General features: G+C 43.9%; 1 protein-coding gene across 5 annotated transcripts in view; it reads left to right on the top strand.

The window, feature by feature from the left end:
* Positions 1-15,187, top strand: part of LOC117046592 (disks large homolog 5-like) — a 93,113-nt gene that overhangs the window by 38,160 nt on the left and 39,766 nt on the right. For all 5 annotated transcript variants that reach the window (XM_033148681.1, XM_033148680.1, XM_033148679.1 and 2 more), the window contains exons 2-5: positions 3,487-3,555; positions 7,947-8,115; positions 8,594-8,737; positions 9,592-9,775. In XM_033148681.1, coding sequence (XP_033004572.1) covers positions 3,487-3,555; positions 7,947-8,115; positions 8,594-8,737; positions 9,592-9,775 — 566 coding nt within the window. The remainder of the gene's footprint in view (positions 1-3,486; positions 3,556-7,946; positions 8,116-8,593; positions 8,738-9,591; positions 9,776-15,187) is intronic.

The raw sequence follows: 15,187 nt of genomic DNA, 5'->3' as shown, positions 1-15,187 counted from the left end.
ATCCTTCACTGCCTCTCGCAGTTTGGCCAAACTCATGTTGGTAGCTTCGAGAACACTGTCCAACCATCTCATCCTCTGTCGTCCCCTTCTCCTTGTACCCTCCATCTTTCCCAACATCAGGGTCTTTTCTAGGGAGTCTTCTCTTCTCATGAGGTGGCCAAAGTACTGGAGCCTCAACTTCAGGATCTGTCCTTCTAGTGAGCACTCAGGGCTGATTTCTTTGAGAATGGATAGGTTTGATCTTCTTGCAGTCCATGGGACTCTCAAGAGTCTCCTCCAGCACCATAATTCAAAAGCATCAATTCTATTCATGTAAAAGCATGCTGATTCCCGGACCATCCGCAGGCCAGATTGAAAAGGCGATTAGGCTGCATCCAGCCCATGAGCCTTAGGTTGCCTACCCCTGAGCTAGGTTAAGAGCTTTGAGAAGTTAAAGCAGAAAAGTCACTTGATCCAGGGACAGTCCAAATATATTGTCGACCTGTTTTTCTTAATGGTGACTGCTCCTGCTCAGGCTGCACAGAAAAAGCAATTTGGTTCCAGAATTCATTCCGATTGTGCAGATAAAATATAACTGATAGAATTCTACAGGATGGGATATTAGTGTGTGAAAGCAGTCCACATCCAATGCTTCCCAGATGGTGGAGATGTCAGGTGCCATCCTTGCACACAGGCATCTTCACTTGGTTGCAAGGGGTCGAAAGCCAGGTGCAAAATGCGCCTGACACATTTCGAACACTGCTTCTCTGTCACGGCACCCAAGCTGCGCAGCTTCCTGCCGTGGAAGATCTGACTGCTTCCTGCCATTATGGTATTTACATGCCAAGTAAAGACTGTTTTATATCAGGGGTATGTGATGGGTCAGAGAGTGCCTTTAGCACAATCAGCTCTTCTTGTTTTTGTTGTCAGTCTCAATTCAGCTGTTGATTACTGAAGAGCCCAAAGTTGGCTACTTGTCCTAGAGCCAGATTCAATCCCACTGGCGTTGGCAAGGAAGGGAGGGAGATAGAGCGTTTGTTGGTGGAACTGGCCAGGGAAGAGGAAGGACTTGTTTTCTCTCGCTGAGAGCATTTCCCTTTGCCGTCTTAATGTAGGATAGGCAGGAGGCAGCTCAGTAAACCGTCACTCATTACCATGACATCCTGAGCCTTTTTATGTAACACTACATTATTCTTGCCCACTGTGCCATTTGTTGGCATGTGATGGGTTACAGCCATTGCCTCATTTGGCCTTTCTGCTGAAGGATTGGTCATCCTTTCCCATTTAAGTAGTCTTGCATTGGACAAAGTACTTGTTGCTGTCTTCGTTCCAAATAATTACAGTGACCAATGCTGTTGACTTTTTTCTTTTGCGGTACGACCATTTGAGGTTAACGAGACAGAAGGAAGGAGAGAAGCCCTTTCGTTTAATTACTTTCGGATTCGTGTGCTAATCTCTTTCCTCTCCCTGTCGCCAGTTGATCTCCCATATGGGTATTTCTTGTTTTTGTGGCACCAGCTGCTTCTGCGGAGGTCTGCCAGGCCCCGATATGCCTGGTAGCTGTCATCTGGCTGCACTGATGAGAAAGGATACACAGTTTTAATGGTTGGCATTCCTTTTTCAGTCTGTGGCTCAAGTCAGGCATCAGGCCAGGGACCTTAGCTATATGGAGGATCTTTCCCTCTGAAGAGAGCTGCAGCCCTGAGGGAAAGGGTGTTTTAAAAAAAACACCCCACCAAAAAACCATCAAGCTTTTAACTATCCAGCAGCCTGGAGGAGTGGGAGTGGGTGAATAGACACAGCCACAATGGGGTATTGAAAATTTGGGGTTTGTGGGGGTAGTTGGGATTGCCACTGCAGTGCAATGCTGCATCTTAGGGAAAGGGGTGGAAAAGCTTACACCTTTTTAGGATACTCTGAAGCTTTTAGGGATGCTTGAGGAAAGCTGTACATGTCTTCCCTTTTTCCGCTTCATGAACAGGTACGCCCTTGGATAGATTGAAAAGGAGAATGACACTTTTGGGTTTCATTTTGCTTTGGTAAAAGTGGTGTCACTCACAGGAGTGGGGATATGTACAGATGGATGAATTTATTTGGGGACCAGTTGCAGACATTTTGTGTTTGGTGAGGGAGCATGGGTGAGCCAGAGTCCTGCTCCAGCTAAATTCCCCTGCCTGGTTGCTGGGAGGAGAGGATTGTAGCACATTTCTGCTCTCCTCAACCTCCTCCTTTGAGCCTGTTTAATCTCCCCAGTCCTCCAATTTCTGTAAGGAGTTACTTCCAAGAGCTGAAAAAACTCTTGTTCTGCGCATTGATTGCCTATCTCCAGCCTATCTCTAGCCAAGTAGCCCATCTCTCACTCATTGCCACCTTGGTTGTTTGTAGGTCATGTCATTTTAGGGGGTGGAGTGAGGGGTCTTAAAAATATGGTTTTGGGTGGGAGGAGGGATTTTTGTGATTGGATAACATTTAGCTTGGTAAGTCTATGTTTGACGAAGAAGCACATAAACTGCTTTCTGAAAACCAAAGAATTGCAATTTTACCTTCTGAAAGTGTCAGGTAATGCTAAATAAAAATTAATAATGATATATACTATAACTGCAACTGCTTGACAATCATTTTTCATGATTTCTGTGCAATTTTACACACGTTTTACTTAGCGAACAAAACTAAATTATATGAATTGAACCCAAATATATCTGGAATTACCCAATCATGTTGCAACTTCTTAGTGCCCCTCATTTTTGAAATTTGAAAGCTGAAAAATTCAATACGCCCCAGTTTTTGCCCCCAGGGTATTCTCCTGGCTACCTGACTGCCTTGTGATTGTCTTGACACTGCCAGCTGTTAGTTAAGGCCCACCTGGATCAGAATTCTTTAAAAAGTGTGCTGTTGTCACACAAAATCCCACAACTGACCATTTATGATGCTATACATAAAGCCAAAAGGCTGTAAGTACCGATAATAGGATAGGATGTAATAGACACTTGTTTATTTTCTTGAAGCAACATTCTTCCTCTTTCTTTTCTATTCTGAATAAATGTGGTAGAATTTGACTATTGGGGTCCTGGATGCATTTGTAGGGAAACTTCCAGGATTATTCCGACTTCCAATGTTCCTAGTTCCTTAGTTTATGCTAAGTAGGTGTGTGGGTGTATTTGTGTCTAAGACTGGATGCTATCTCTGCTTCAGAGCTCTCTCCTGTCTAAGATTAGGAGTACTGTCTGTATAAAGGGGAGTGGTGGCAGCCAACTTAGCCTTCGGTTGACTGGCCTACCTAGACTGGTAGTCATGGAATGAAGGGAACAAAAAGCCCTTTATCCTCATCCCATCCCTTCTGCTATTTGCCATAGGTGATGAGGTGAGTAGCTGTTTTAGAGAAAGGGGGATTGGGAGATGGTAGGAAAACTTTTAAGGTTGTTTGTGCTTGCTAACTGTATGTCCCTTGTAAATTAAGCTACACTTTTTTTTTAATCTGTAAATTTTTATCTTCCCCACCCCCCACAGGGTCGACTTACAGCGTACTGTCCATAATGCCATCAGACTCCGAAAGCAGCAGTTCTCTCAGCAGTACTGGTAATAACCATGCTTGTGCCTGTGGTGTTGTGCTTGTTTGCTTTGAGTTGCATGTTGATCTTGAACAAATTTATCTTCTTGTTCATAATAAACACAGGTGAAATGGCCGAGAACTTCATTGGAAGTGCAGTACTTGTTCTTGCACAACTAGGAGTGGTGATGCCACACATTGTATTTGTTTGGGGGTGGGGTGGGGGGAGGATCTGTTTTTCAGTTCCAGGATTATGTTAAGGCATGACTAAACTGCTTCTGGCGCAATAGAACACCATGACGGAAACCAGAGCGCACAGAAGCACCATTTACCTTCCCGCCACAGCAGTACCTATTTATCTACTTACACTGGCATGCTTTCAAACTGCTAGGTTGGCAGAAGCTGGCACAGAGCAATGGGAGCACACCCCGTCATGCGGATTTGAACCACCAACCTTCTGATTGGCAAGCCCAAGAGGCTCAGTGGTTTAGACCACAGCACCACCTGCGCTATATTGTAAACCCACCCAAGCACCAAAAACATGAGGCTTTGGTAGCAGTTGAACCATGCCCTGCTGCTTAGTGGTTCAAAAAGAACGTTGGCCTGGTTTACCATGCCTTTTTCTAAGTTTTAGTCTTGCATCATGCGCTTTTTGAGATGCTAATGAGATGCAAAGAGCGGTTCTTTTTCCTTTTATGCATATATCTTTCTGCCACTGTTGTGCGCCTCACCCCTGGCCCTTGCATAAGTAGTTTTTTTAATCGCATCATTCTGACATTCTGATAGAAATGGCAGGAACAAGGACTCTTGTTTTGCATGTAGGTGCCAAGGTCACACAGGGAGATACCTTTATTTAGAAGCAAGAACCCCTGCAACTCTTTCCAAGGTTCTCTGATGCCCGCCAGCCCATATGGCCTTGCACTTCCCTTGCTAGCCATGTGTTGTAACTGCAGGCACCTCTCAATAGGGATACAAGGTTGAGGCATACACCACAAATGCACATGAACTGTAATCACAGTGGCACCGATTACAGTCACAGAAGCTCAGGTTACAAGTTGGCTGCATTTTCCAGTGGAAGAGGGCCTTACATACAATCCATCACACGCAAATATGTCCTCCGAAAAATGATGGTCCTTATTTCATGTGTTCCACCTCAAACACACCTGGTGCAACTCCCAGGGCCCTTGATGAGTTGCATCGGGTGTGCTTGAGACAACACCTGTTGTATTTGTGCCTTTGCGAGGAATTCCATTCAGGGGGTTGAATAATAGTGAGACTGGAGAAGCCAGTATAAGTTGCTTTTTCAGCTGAATTTTAAGAAACCACTTGAAGCATCTGTTGTTTTGAGCTATTTCAATTGCTTTGGTTTGATTTGCTCATTTCAAACAGCTGAAAGTATGTAAATTTTGATAATAAACCTGCTTTGCAATGGGGGTTGAATAATTTCGATTGCAACTGTAGTTCCAGATTTGCCGGGTTTGTGACGAGGGTTGTCTTGGAAATGATGGTTCCGCTGTATATGTCATGAGGGAATGCCAAATCATATAAAAGTGGCTGGAGGATCTAGTCCTTGTCGAAATCTCAGATTGTGCATAATTTGCTCCATTATAGCTATATTTAAGAGTGAGTGGTACCAAGTGCCCAGTGTAAGATTTGGGACTGTTTCCCACCCAATGAGTTGCAATTACTTTCCATGCTGCCAACATCATATATAAAGCCAGTTCTTTTGACAATATATTATATATTGGTATCATCAAAATATTTAGTAACATTAGGTTTGGACAAAAAACAATAGTTTCTTCAGTAATTATCAAAATTCCAAAAATCTTGCACTGACATTCCCAACATAAATGATACGTACAAAGTTTATTGCAGTCCTCCCCCCAAAACTAGGTGATATAGAAGAAAGCATTTTTGACATGTGCAAAGAAGTGCAGTACCATCTGTGTAGTACAGGTTGAATTTCGGGTGATTGCCATGTCCCTGTGGGCAGTGCGCCATGCCACCAGTGTGCGTGCCGTGCCCCTTTGGGCGGCATGCCAGCTCTGCCCCCACCTGCTCCCTGCCCCTGGTGCCGGAGAATGAAGCTCCGCCACTGCATGCACGGTCATGTATAGTTCCAACATGCACAAAATAGTAATTGCCTGTAATTTTAAGGAGTTTCCTCTAAGGAACCTGGAAACATATGTTAAGGATCACGGTTCCCAAAGTTTATTCCTTGGGAAGAATTTGTGTGCCCATGTCAACTGATCAGGACGTCACCAGCATTCCACACATCAGCATTGGTGACCACATGCTTGACGTGGTAGACAACTTTGCCTACCTGGGTTCCACCATAACCAGCAATCTTTCCATCGATGCTGAGCTGGACAAATGTATTGTCAAGGTAGCTATGGCAAAGGCCCACCTCCACAAAAGGGCATAGGAGAATGTAATATGAAGATGAAGGTCTACGAAGCCTGCATGTTTGGCACACTGCTTTATGGAAGTGAGTCATGGGCAACTTGCAACCATCAGGAGAGATGCCTCAACGCCTTCCACATCTGCATCAGGATGACTTTTGGTAGCGCATGGCAGGATACAATACCAAACAAAGATCTTTCCCCAGTCCATATTCCCAGCATGTTCGCACTCCTGTCTTAGCAATGTCTATGCTGGCTTGGTTACGTCCACATAATGGAAGATGGCAGTATTCCCAAGGATGCACTGTATGGGGAGCTGGCTTCAGTCACCAGGCCAATTGGCAGGCCATCTCTGCGTTACACAGATGTCTGCAAATGTGACACAAAGGCTAGTAACGTCAACCCCACCATGTGGGAATCCCTTGCAGGTGTCTGGAGTGCCTGGAGAAAGGCCGTCAGATTGTGTATCCATAGCAGTGACAAGGAGAAATGACCGCTGGGGGGAGGAGAAGAAACACAGTGGTACACCTGCATCAGCACAACCAGACATCTTCATCTGCCTCAGCTGCAACAAAACATGTCTCTCCTGCATCAGTCTCTATACCTACAGCAGGCATTGCAATTGCCAACAGTTTGTGCTTGGAAGTTGCCAAGTTGGGGGACACTGCCCTCTTTGTCCCCAGCAACCATATCTGTCTATACTTTTTTCATCCCCAAAGTTCATGGTCTTCGTGTGTATGGTACATTGGGCACAACAGCATGTTGATGAGACACATCCCTGTTAGATGAGTGAGCCTACTTTGGTGACTAGAGTGGAAACTGGCTACCTGGAAGCAAGCCTGAAAAAGTGACCCACATACTGATTGGTTCTCAGGGCTGAGTGTTGAAGCAAAAATTGAGTTGTGAAGCACTCATTTAAGCTGACAAAACAAGCTGCACTTGGCGGCAGTTGTAATAAATATGTTATGACAAATCCAGTTTGTCTGAAAAGAGGCGCGTTACCGAAAGGTGGGGGAATAATTTAGAAAACAGAGCTTTGGTCTCCAGGCCCAAGCGTGTTAGGAGGAATTTGATTGGCTGGAGCAAAGGATGGAAATGCTGTGGCATGAAGCAGTCAGTCAGGTGGAAAAAAGAAGACGGAGCTTGAAGCCCAGGTCACTTCCTCCACACTGAAGTGAGCTGTCAGATGAAATAAAAAGCCTTTTAGCATTCAGCTAGAAATGTCCTCTGTAAGGAAAGGGATGAGTGTTGCAAATCTTCCCCATCCCCTGAAGCTAGAGGGCTACATGAAGCATATGCCAAGTCATACTTGACAATGCTAGGAAACCTTTTGTGGTCATGAAAAACACAGGCTCCTTCTTAAATTGAGCAGAGAGAAGCTGTTTCTGGGGGACATTTTAATGAAGAGAAGGGCTGTGGGACTTTCTCCCATGGAAAAGGCAGAATTTGAACCCCTTTGGCTCTGGTTTGTTTGTTTTATTGCTTTTGTCACCACTGGCACTTCAGCTTGTTCCATAATGCTCCAGTTTTCAGCATTTGCTTTTTTAATAATCTCCAAATAGCCTAGGATTAAGTACAAAATCGATGTAAGAGGAATGGGTAGCTGAAGACAGGATACTGTGCCCAGAGAGTAGGCCCTAAGATTTTATTCTTTCATCATAATAAATTTTACTGCTCTGTTATTTTGATAATCTTTGGGAATCATTCAGATGACACTCAGTGGTGTTCAAGCTCGTCTCCAAAGCTACATGGCCTAAAAACCTGACTGCAGTTCTCAATATGTTGTGTTTAGATAACTGATTTTAGGGGATAACAAATCGACAAAACAATTGTTTGTGAAAGCATTGTGGCTAGCACCCAAAACCACACTTGTGCACTTGACCACAAGTCTGTCTTCATTGCAGCCATGCATGGCCCTGGCAAATTTATCAGTCTTTTCCTTTGGAATAGCTTGGTGTTTTTTTTAAATGCTTTTGTCTAACCCCTCTAATTCCATACTTGTTTGTGTTTGGCAACAGGTACAACAGGTAAACCATCATCACCACCCCCTGCAGTCATTGATGTGAGGCAGATGAATGAGAAACTGGAGACCATTTTGTTTCAGCTCCGCCAGGTTACCCGTGAGAGGGATGAGTTGAGGAAGCGTCTTGCACTGTCGTCTCCTGGGTCAACCTTTGATGACTGCAGGTAAAAGACTGAACGGTCACATGAGGGCATATTCCCAGGTCTAATGTATGTGCACTTGGGCATGGGTCTTTGGCTCTTTTCCACGGCACAGCTGTTTGAGTTGGGTGGGGGTCAGTTAAGGATCCCTAGGATGGCTCAGTCAGAGAGCATGAGACGCTTAATCTCAGGGTTGTGGGTTACAGCCCTGTGTTTGGCAAAAGATTCCTGCATTGCAGGGGGGGGGGTTGAACTAGATGATCCTAGATGACTACCAGTCTTTGTTAACTAGTGATGTTATCTTTGCAAATTATTTAAACCACCAATTGCCAACTCTGTTCCATGTGGGTACAGAGTATGCTTAATGCATCATTTTTGTTTCATATAAACTAACCTTTGGGGGTGCATGTTTTCTTTCACCTTAATACTTAAAATGTTTGATGTGTATTCATGTGAATGTTGTGTTAAGGTCATGCTCAGCTTAAATCTATCTTTGTGGTAGGCCTAGCCCCAAGCCAAACCATGATTATGAAAGGCTGAAGATTCAGTGCATGAAGGCAATGTCCGATCTGCAGTCTCTACAGAACCAACACACCAAAACGCTAAAAAGATGTGAAGAATCTGCTAAGGAGGCTGATTTCTATCAGTAAGTAAATGCACACAGCGTATGCACAGGGATGTATTTTGGTTTCCTCCTACTATTACTACGTGTCAGTTAAGCCGCCTTAGATTTTAATGTTCAAAGGTTCATCGTAGTTTTCTTATCTCCAGCTTCAGTCAACTTTTAAAATGCCATCATTTTAACATCAGTAGAGAGATAATGTTCAAAGCCTTTGGCTGCAGATTTAGGATTAGTTTTTTAAAAAAAAATCTTTGAAGATGGAGAGCCAGTTTCTGAAAATTATGGTGGGGAGTATAAGCTTAGCTTGGTGTGGATGACCTTCTCACTTCAGTGAATTGATCATACTTGTTCCCCGCTTCCCCCTTTCAGAACCTTGCTTTCACTAGTTCCAAGTTGGAGTCCATTGCAGTAAATGACACTGCCAAGGAGGATTCTCTTAAGGGCAGTTAGGCATCAACAAAATGCACCACACCAGGCAACAGGGCAAATTTGGTGGTTTCTAATGGTGGATATTTCTTAATTTTTTAATTTCTTTATCAAATGGAGGAGATGACACAACACATGCTAATTTATGTGTTTCATAATGTATAATGGTGGTGACTAAACTATGGTCCTCCAGAGAGTCTTGGAACACAACTGATGTTTGGCATGCTGGCTGGGCTGATGGGGAGCCCAACAACATCTGAAGAGACACAGCTGTATAGAATTAATAAACCCCTCTGAGTCCGGAGGATTTGCTGTATTTGTGGTGGTTCTTTTATGGGGATTCTAACTTGATAAAGCAACGTTGCTGTTCTGCGTTTTCTACAATTGCTTTTTAATTGCCATTGGAGCATTTTTACGAGCGCTTCCTGTGTACATTTCTAATATCTGAACAGTACACTGCACAGTCGTCTGCTGAGTGACCAGTCACAGCTGAAGGAGGACATGGACACTTTGAAGCGGAAGAACAGCCAGTTGGTACGAGAGCACAATCACCTCCAGCAGTCATGTGAGGAAATGAAGAGACTTCATGATGAGGATCTGAAGGAGATAACAGACCTGCGCAGTCAGCAGCAGCAGGTAGCCTCTGCCCTGTTTTTGCCTGCTGAGTTCAACTTCTCATTTATTTTCTAGTCTCTTTCCGCCCCCACTTATTTCTCAAGTGTTTTTTTGGGCACTGCAGGAGAGTGTCTCTTCCATTCCATTTCTTTAACATGCAGTGCTTATTTCTTTTCCTTAATTTCCATAGATTTCCTTAATTTCTATAACCCGTCCCCCCCTTACTACAAGGAGCAGTTTACTTTCGATTATAACACAGACCTAGTTGTGTAAATTAGAACTGCTGCCATTTTCTATCGCATTGATTTCTAGTAAAGTGGGCTGCTCAATTCGCACTTCAGCTGCTCTTAATTTCAGAGATGTGAAGGATGATGGGAGCTGTAATCCAACAATATCTAGAGCAGGGGTCCTCAAACTTTTTAAACAGGGGTCTGGTTCACTGTCCCTCAGACACTGTTGGGGGCTGGACTATATTTTGGGGGGGAAAAAATATGAACCAATTCCTATGCAAACTGCACATACTTAGGCTCCCTTGTGCTCTTGGCAAGGAGATATACCGGTCCCTTGCATCCTTGGCAGAGGATCTGAGCCAGAACAGAGAGGTGCAATTTTTGCACTCCCGTGGGTCTGCAACTTTTACTGGGGCCAACCCCTGGGTATGCCCTTGCTTTTTAGGCAATATAAAAGGGAAGGATTGGTCTCATTGGTTCCCAGAGGTATGAGATGGGGGTATAAAGAACTCATTGACCTATGCAAGTCCCACAAGCTCTTCTGTTCCATTCATTCACTGTTTTTGCTAGGCATCCGAAATATGAATGTGAACATGTTAGTGGTCCCTTCGCCACAACCCATAAAATATTTGAAGGAGCCTGCCCCCCATGTTTATGGGCATTGCCATTCAAATGCTGTGTATGTGTGTGTGCTGGAACTTGTGTTCGATTATGCAGGGTGGAGCTTCCCTGACACCCACCCCAATATTTCATTCAAGTTGGCACCCCTGTTCTGAATCCAAAGGAAACCACCTTTTGCTCAGGACTGAGCTCTGGCTTTGCAACCTGACCCTTGTACAGAAAGGGGGACAAGGATAGTGAGGGGTCTCTCTTAATTTGCTTCCATTGCTGAAGCGCGCAAAGTGGGGGGAACTGGACAGCCTGGCCAGAGATGGGAAGCAACTCGGGCGGAGTGCACGTAGCCTCCTTCCACCCGGGCAAGGAACACGGGACACATTAGGGCCCTGCAGGAAAGCGCTTCAGGTGGAAATGACACTGGATCCATTGCTCATTTTCAAAAGAGACCCCAAGTATAATTGCAGGGAGGTGTTGGTGCATTGGGTTAATTCACAAGAGATATGTTAAGACAATAATGGTGGGTGCGCACAGGAAAAACAGCTTAGTTAAAACTCCTCAGTATTTTGGATAGGAAGGTTGAGCATGGAGATCTAAGATTTGCTAGGTCGTTCACCACCTGGAACAGGAAACGCACCTGGACAGCTGTTGCAAAGCAGGTGAGCTACTTCAATGCCTCTACCACCATGGATCCCATCTTCCTTTCTTCTTCTTTTTTGGAATTTATGCCATAATTGCTCAGCTTGGACATTGGTGGAGAACCACTTCCACTCCAGTCACCTACCTTTTCTGTTTCAACCACCACAGCACCCTCTATAAACCAGAGGAAACTGTGTTCACTAAGTGGTAGGAGTGGAAATAATTAATAAACAAACAAACAAACAAACAAACAAATAATATTGCTTCTATCTTTGTGCATAGGCTGCTGCTGATCCTGTCCTCTATGCAGGGTGCTGGTTTTTACTCCAGACCAGGCTCCTGTTAGTGAATGCTTCTTATGGAAAGCACTGTGAAAAATCTTTGTCGAGAGCTTTTAAATAAAAATACACTAATAAGAAATACTGTGAACTAAAGGGCCAAAATCTGGTGCATCGGTTCTGATGCTTTGGCAAAAGAGATGATAGTCGCACCTTGGTTATCAAATGTAATCCATTCCGGAAGACCGTTTGACTTCTGAAACGTTTGACAACTGAGGATCAAAGGGCAGTTGACAAAGTCAATGGCGAAAGAAGAAAAAAACTCTCTGGAAGCCCTTTAGCTTCCAAAAATCGTTCAAAAGCTGAGGCAGTTACTTCCGGGTTTTCGGCGTTCAGGAGCCAAAATGTATGATAATGGAGGCATTTGGGAGCTGAAGTTTCACTGTACCAATATTAACCTGGGGCCCGCATCATTTATTTTCCTCTGGGGAGGGGCTTGCACCCTGTTCGCTCTTGCCACAGTCAATAACAAAAGAAAGAATCTGCGGCTTCTCTTCTCAGTATGTCCAAGTGAATTGCGTTGGTTTGGAACAGGAACTATGAGTGTGCATCCATGCCTCTTGTCACTGCCCATCAGGATTAGTCTCATTCTGAATGACGTGGGGTGGGAGGCAAACAGCAACATGTGCCAATCTTTGTAGGTGCGTTGAGCTTGGTGTCTTTTCAGCTTGTTCAAAAGGCACAAGGAGCCTGGTGGCTTAAAAGGACAGAAAGTTGGGATCAGATTACTTCCACTGACAGAGATGGCCTCTGATTTTCCCATGCAGCAGCTGACTGACTTGTAAGTCTCTTCCTGCTTGCTGTTGCCATGGTGGCACCCTTTGGCCCAGCTCGGATTATTTACTCTTCCTGTCAAGGATTTGAATGGGAGAACTCCTTCCTTGTTAAATTTTCTCTCCTCTTCTTCCACCATTATGCTCATGCCTCAACTTTTATTTATTTCCGTTAAAGAGCAAGCAGTTGAAAACGCAAACATTTTCAGAGATGGCTTAGTCTTCATTTTCTATTTGTTTATTAAGGAGTTTCAGCAGAATTATTTCAAAGGGGCACAAACTTTTCTGCCCCAGCTCCCAGTGCAAGCAATTGTTCCATTGCTGTAGTCTTTGCCTCTACCCCCCTTTCCAGAAACTTTGGTTTTTAAGTGAATTTGCTGTGCCTGTATAAGGCTGAATTGCATGTTACTTGTGCAAAAATATTGACACTGTACACAAGCACAAAGTAACCTAAGAAGGGCTGCAAAAGTGTGTGTGTGTGTGTGTGTGTGTGTGTGTGATTGTACTAAATGCATTTTATAAGCATTTGGTGTGATTTTTTTGTACATAGCTGTTATCACAGATTAAACAGCAACCGCTTATATTTGTGCCTTTTCATACATTCTTGTGCATGATTCCAATCCTGAGTTACAACAACAGCCAGTACGTAGTCCCATGAAGTTGGTGAGGGATATCGGTGATCCTGCAGAATAATATGCAGTAATATGGAGTCCTCTCACCCTAAATTGCACCTCTGTAGGAAGCAGAAACCTATACTGGCTTTCCACACATATATGTTGGTATGAAAATATGCAGTTATTTAGTTGGTTTTTGATATATAAATATTTTTATTAATATTTCATTAATAACAATCCAATGGTAACCACATTAATACATTTCCAAATCATGCCAAATCTCAATTCAAGCCAGTTAAACAATCCAAATTAAACATTTTGGCTGACTTCCCGTGTTCCTGCTGACGGGAGTTGATGTTATTCCCTTAATCCTGCGCCAGCTCTTTTACTTAGTCCAAGTTCCACCATTCCTATTTAACCCTTGGTTCTCACAGCCACTGATGAATGACTTTCCATCATATTTTTATAAATCCATATTCTTTAGTTTGCAGAGGTAATTTATTTCCTGTAGCTGTGCAGAATATTCACTTTCTTCCTTTGTCCATGTTGAAATCAAAACATCTTCTTTCACATTGCCTCTCCCTCGAGCTATATTTCAAATATGCAACAGCTCTCCATCTTGCTTTGAAATTGAAAGTAGTCCAGGTCCGGCCGCGACTGGATCACTTCCAATTATTATCTTTTTGTTTTTAACGAGTTGGCATCTCATCCAAACTCTAATATATCAGAGTTGAGCTCTCTTTAATTGACAGTGTATGAACCCTCATACAATTCAGCACAATCCATTCCTTCACCATTCTGTAAATAGAGCTATAAGTTCTTGTTATGTCCCCCTGCATTCCATACATAGGTGTAATCCATTAGTAATTTCAGTCCCTTAATAGTTAATTAATAGTTAATTCTTTTTCAGTGAAGGCTTGCCAATTCATAGCACAACAGTAAAGTAATATAAAGAAAGAACAAAGGCTTTCCTTCACCTACTAGCATTCTAGTTGTGATGATGAAAGTCCTCTCCAGTTCAAAACCATGGCACTCAGTGACAGATTCATTTCGCAGGTTATCCGTCTCTTCTTCCAGGAACACTTCTGCTTCTTAAATCCAAATTCAAATACTTCTCATAAAAAACAGAGATACCTCCGCTCATGGCAGCAGCATTGGGGAGTTTCCGATACGTGAAGCGCTATCCCCTCAGTGTCCCTGCCCCCGCATTCCATCGGAGCGAGAGGCAGTTATCGGATGATCCGCAAGGGAAAGCTCAGATTATTACTCCCAGATTAACCTTGATTGCCTGCAGGGCTGGCGTCCGCTAGTGCGAACACAGCTGCTTGCAATGGCGGCTGAGCTGGAAGCCATGAGTTGCCAAATTTTCAAGAGCAAAGGGGGAGATGATTTTGCCCATTTTCTTATCCTTTTGCGCCCCTTTCTTCTCCATTGGTAAGGCCCCAGTTCCTCTCTGATGCATGTGGCAGAATCTGTGTGCCCACCCCCGGTCCATTTGTGGGTATAACCTTTCAATACAGCCTTTGTGCACGTAGTCTGATTGGTTGTTTTTTGCCTGGGAAACTGACTTCACGAAATATTGTACACGTTGCATTTTTTACATGTGTGGACTGTCATTAAATATTATGCACCATTGTAGACAGCTTGGGGAATTGGAAGCAGGGCAGGTCTGCCAGGTGGGTATGGGTGGTGGATAAGGAGTGCTCTTGTTCCCTGCCATGCATAGGGGAGCAATTAGGGCCCTATTGACTCATCTTTGATTTATAAAAAGACTTGTTTTATTATTAAGGTTTGGGTGAATGAGGTGGGTTGGCGCTTCCCTATAAAAGTAGACCTACCTGGGCGGGAGTTAGATTTAAGACAGGGCACATGGTGCATTTATCTTCTTCCAGACAAGCAGTCCATTCTTGATAAGGGACAGTTCCAGACTGTTCCTATTTTGTGGTGGGATTCAGTCACTGACAAAGTTGTTCTTGCACAAGGCCCCCCCCCCCAAAAAAATCAGACTTTTCGGAGTAATAGGATAGGAAAATGCACTGGGAAGTGTGGGGTGACTTGACACAATGCCCTCCTCGTTGCCTTGCAAACTTTGTACAGACAAATGAGGACAAATGCTCACTAAAGAGGTCATCTGGAAGTGACCGAGCTCAGTTTACTGTGGAGGAAGTGAACCCTTCTCGTTAGGACTACCTTAGGTCCATGTTTAGTAGGGCTTGAATGTGGC

This window comes from Lacerta agilis, chromosome 5 (genome assembly GCF_009819535.1).
Source record: "Lacerta agilis isolate rLacAgi1 chromosome 5, rLacAgi1.pri, whole genome shotgun sequence".
Lineage (NCBI taxonomy): Eukaryota > Metazoa > Chordata > Lepidosauria > Squamata > Lacertidae > Lacerta > Lacerta agilis.
The sequence above is the reverse complement of the archived record's forward strand: the minus strand, read 5'-3'. Positions and strand labels throughout refer to the sequence as shown.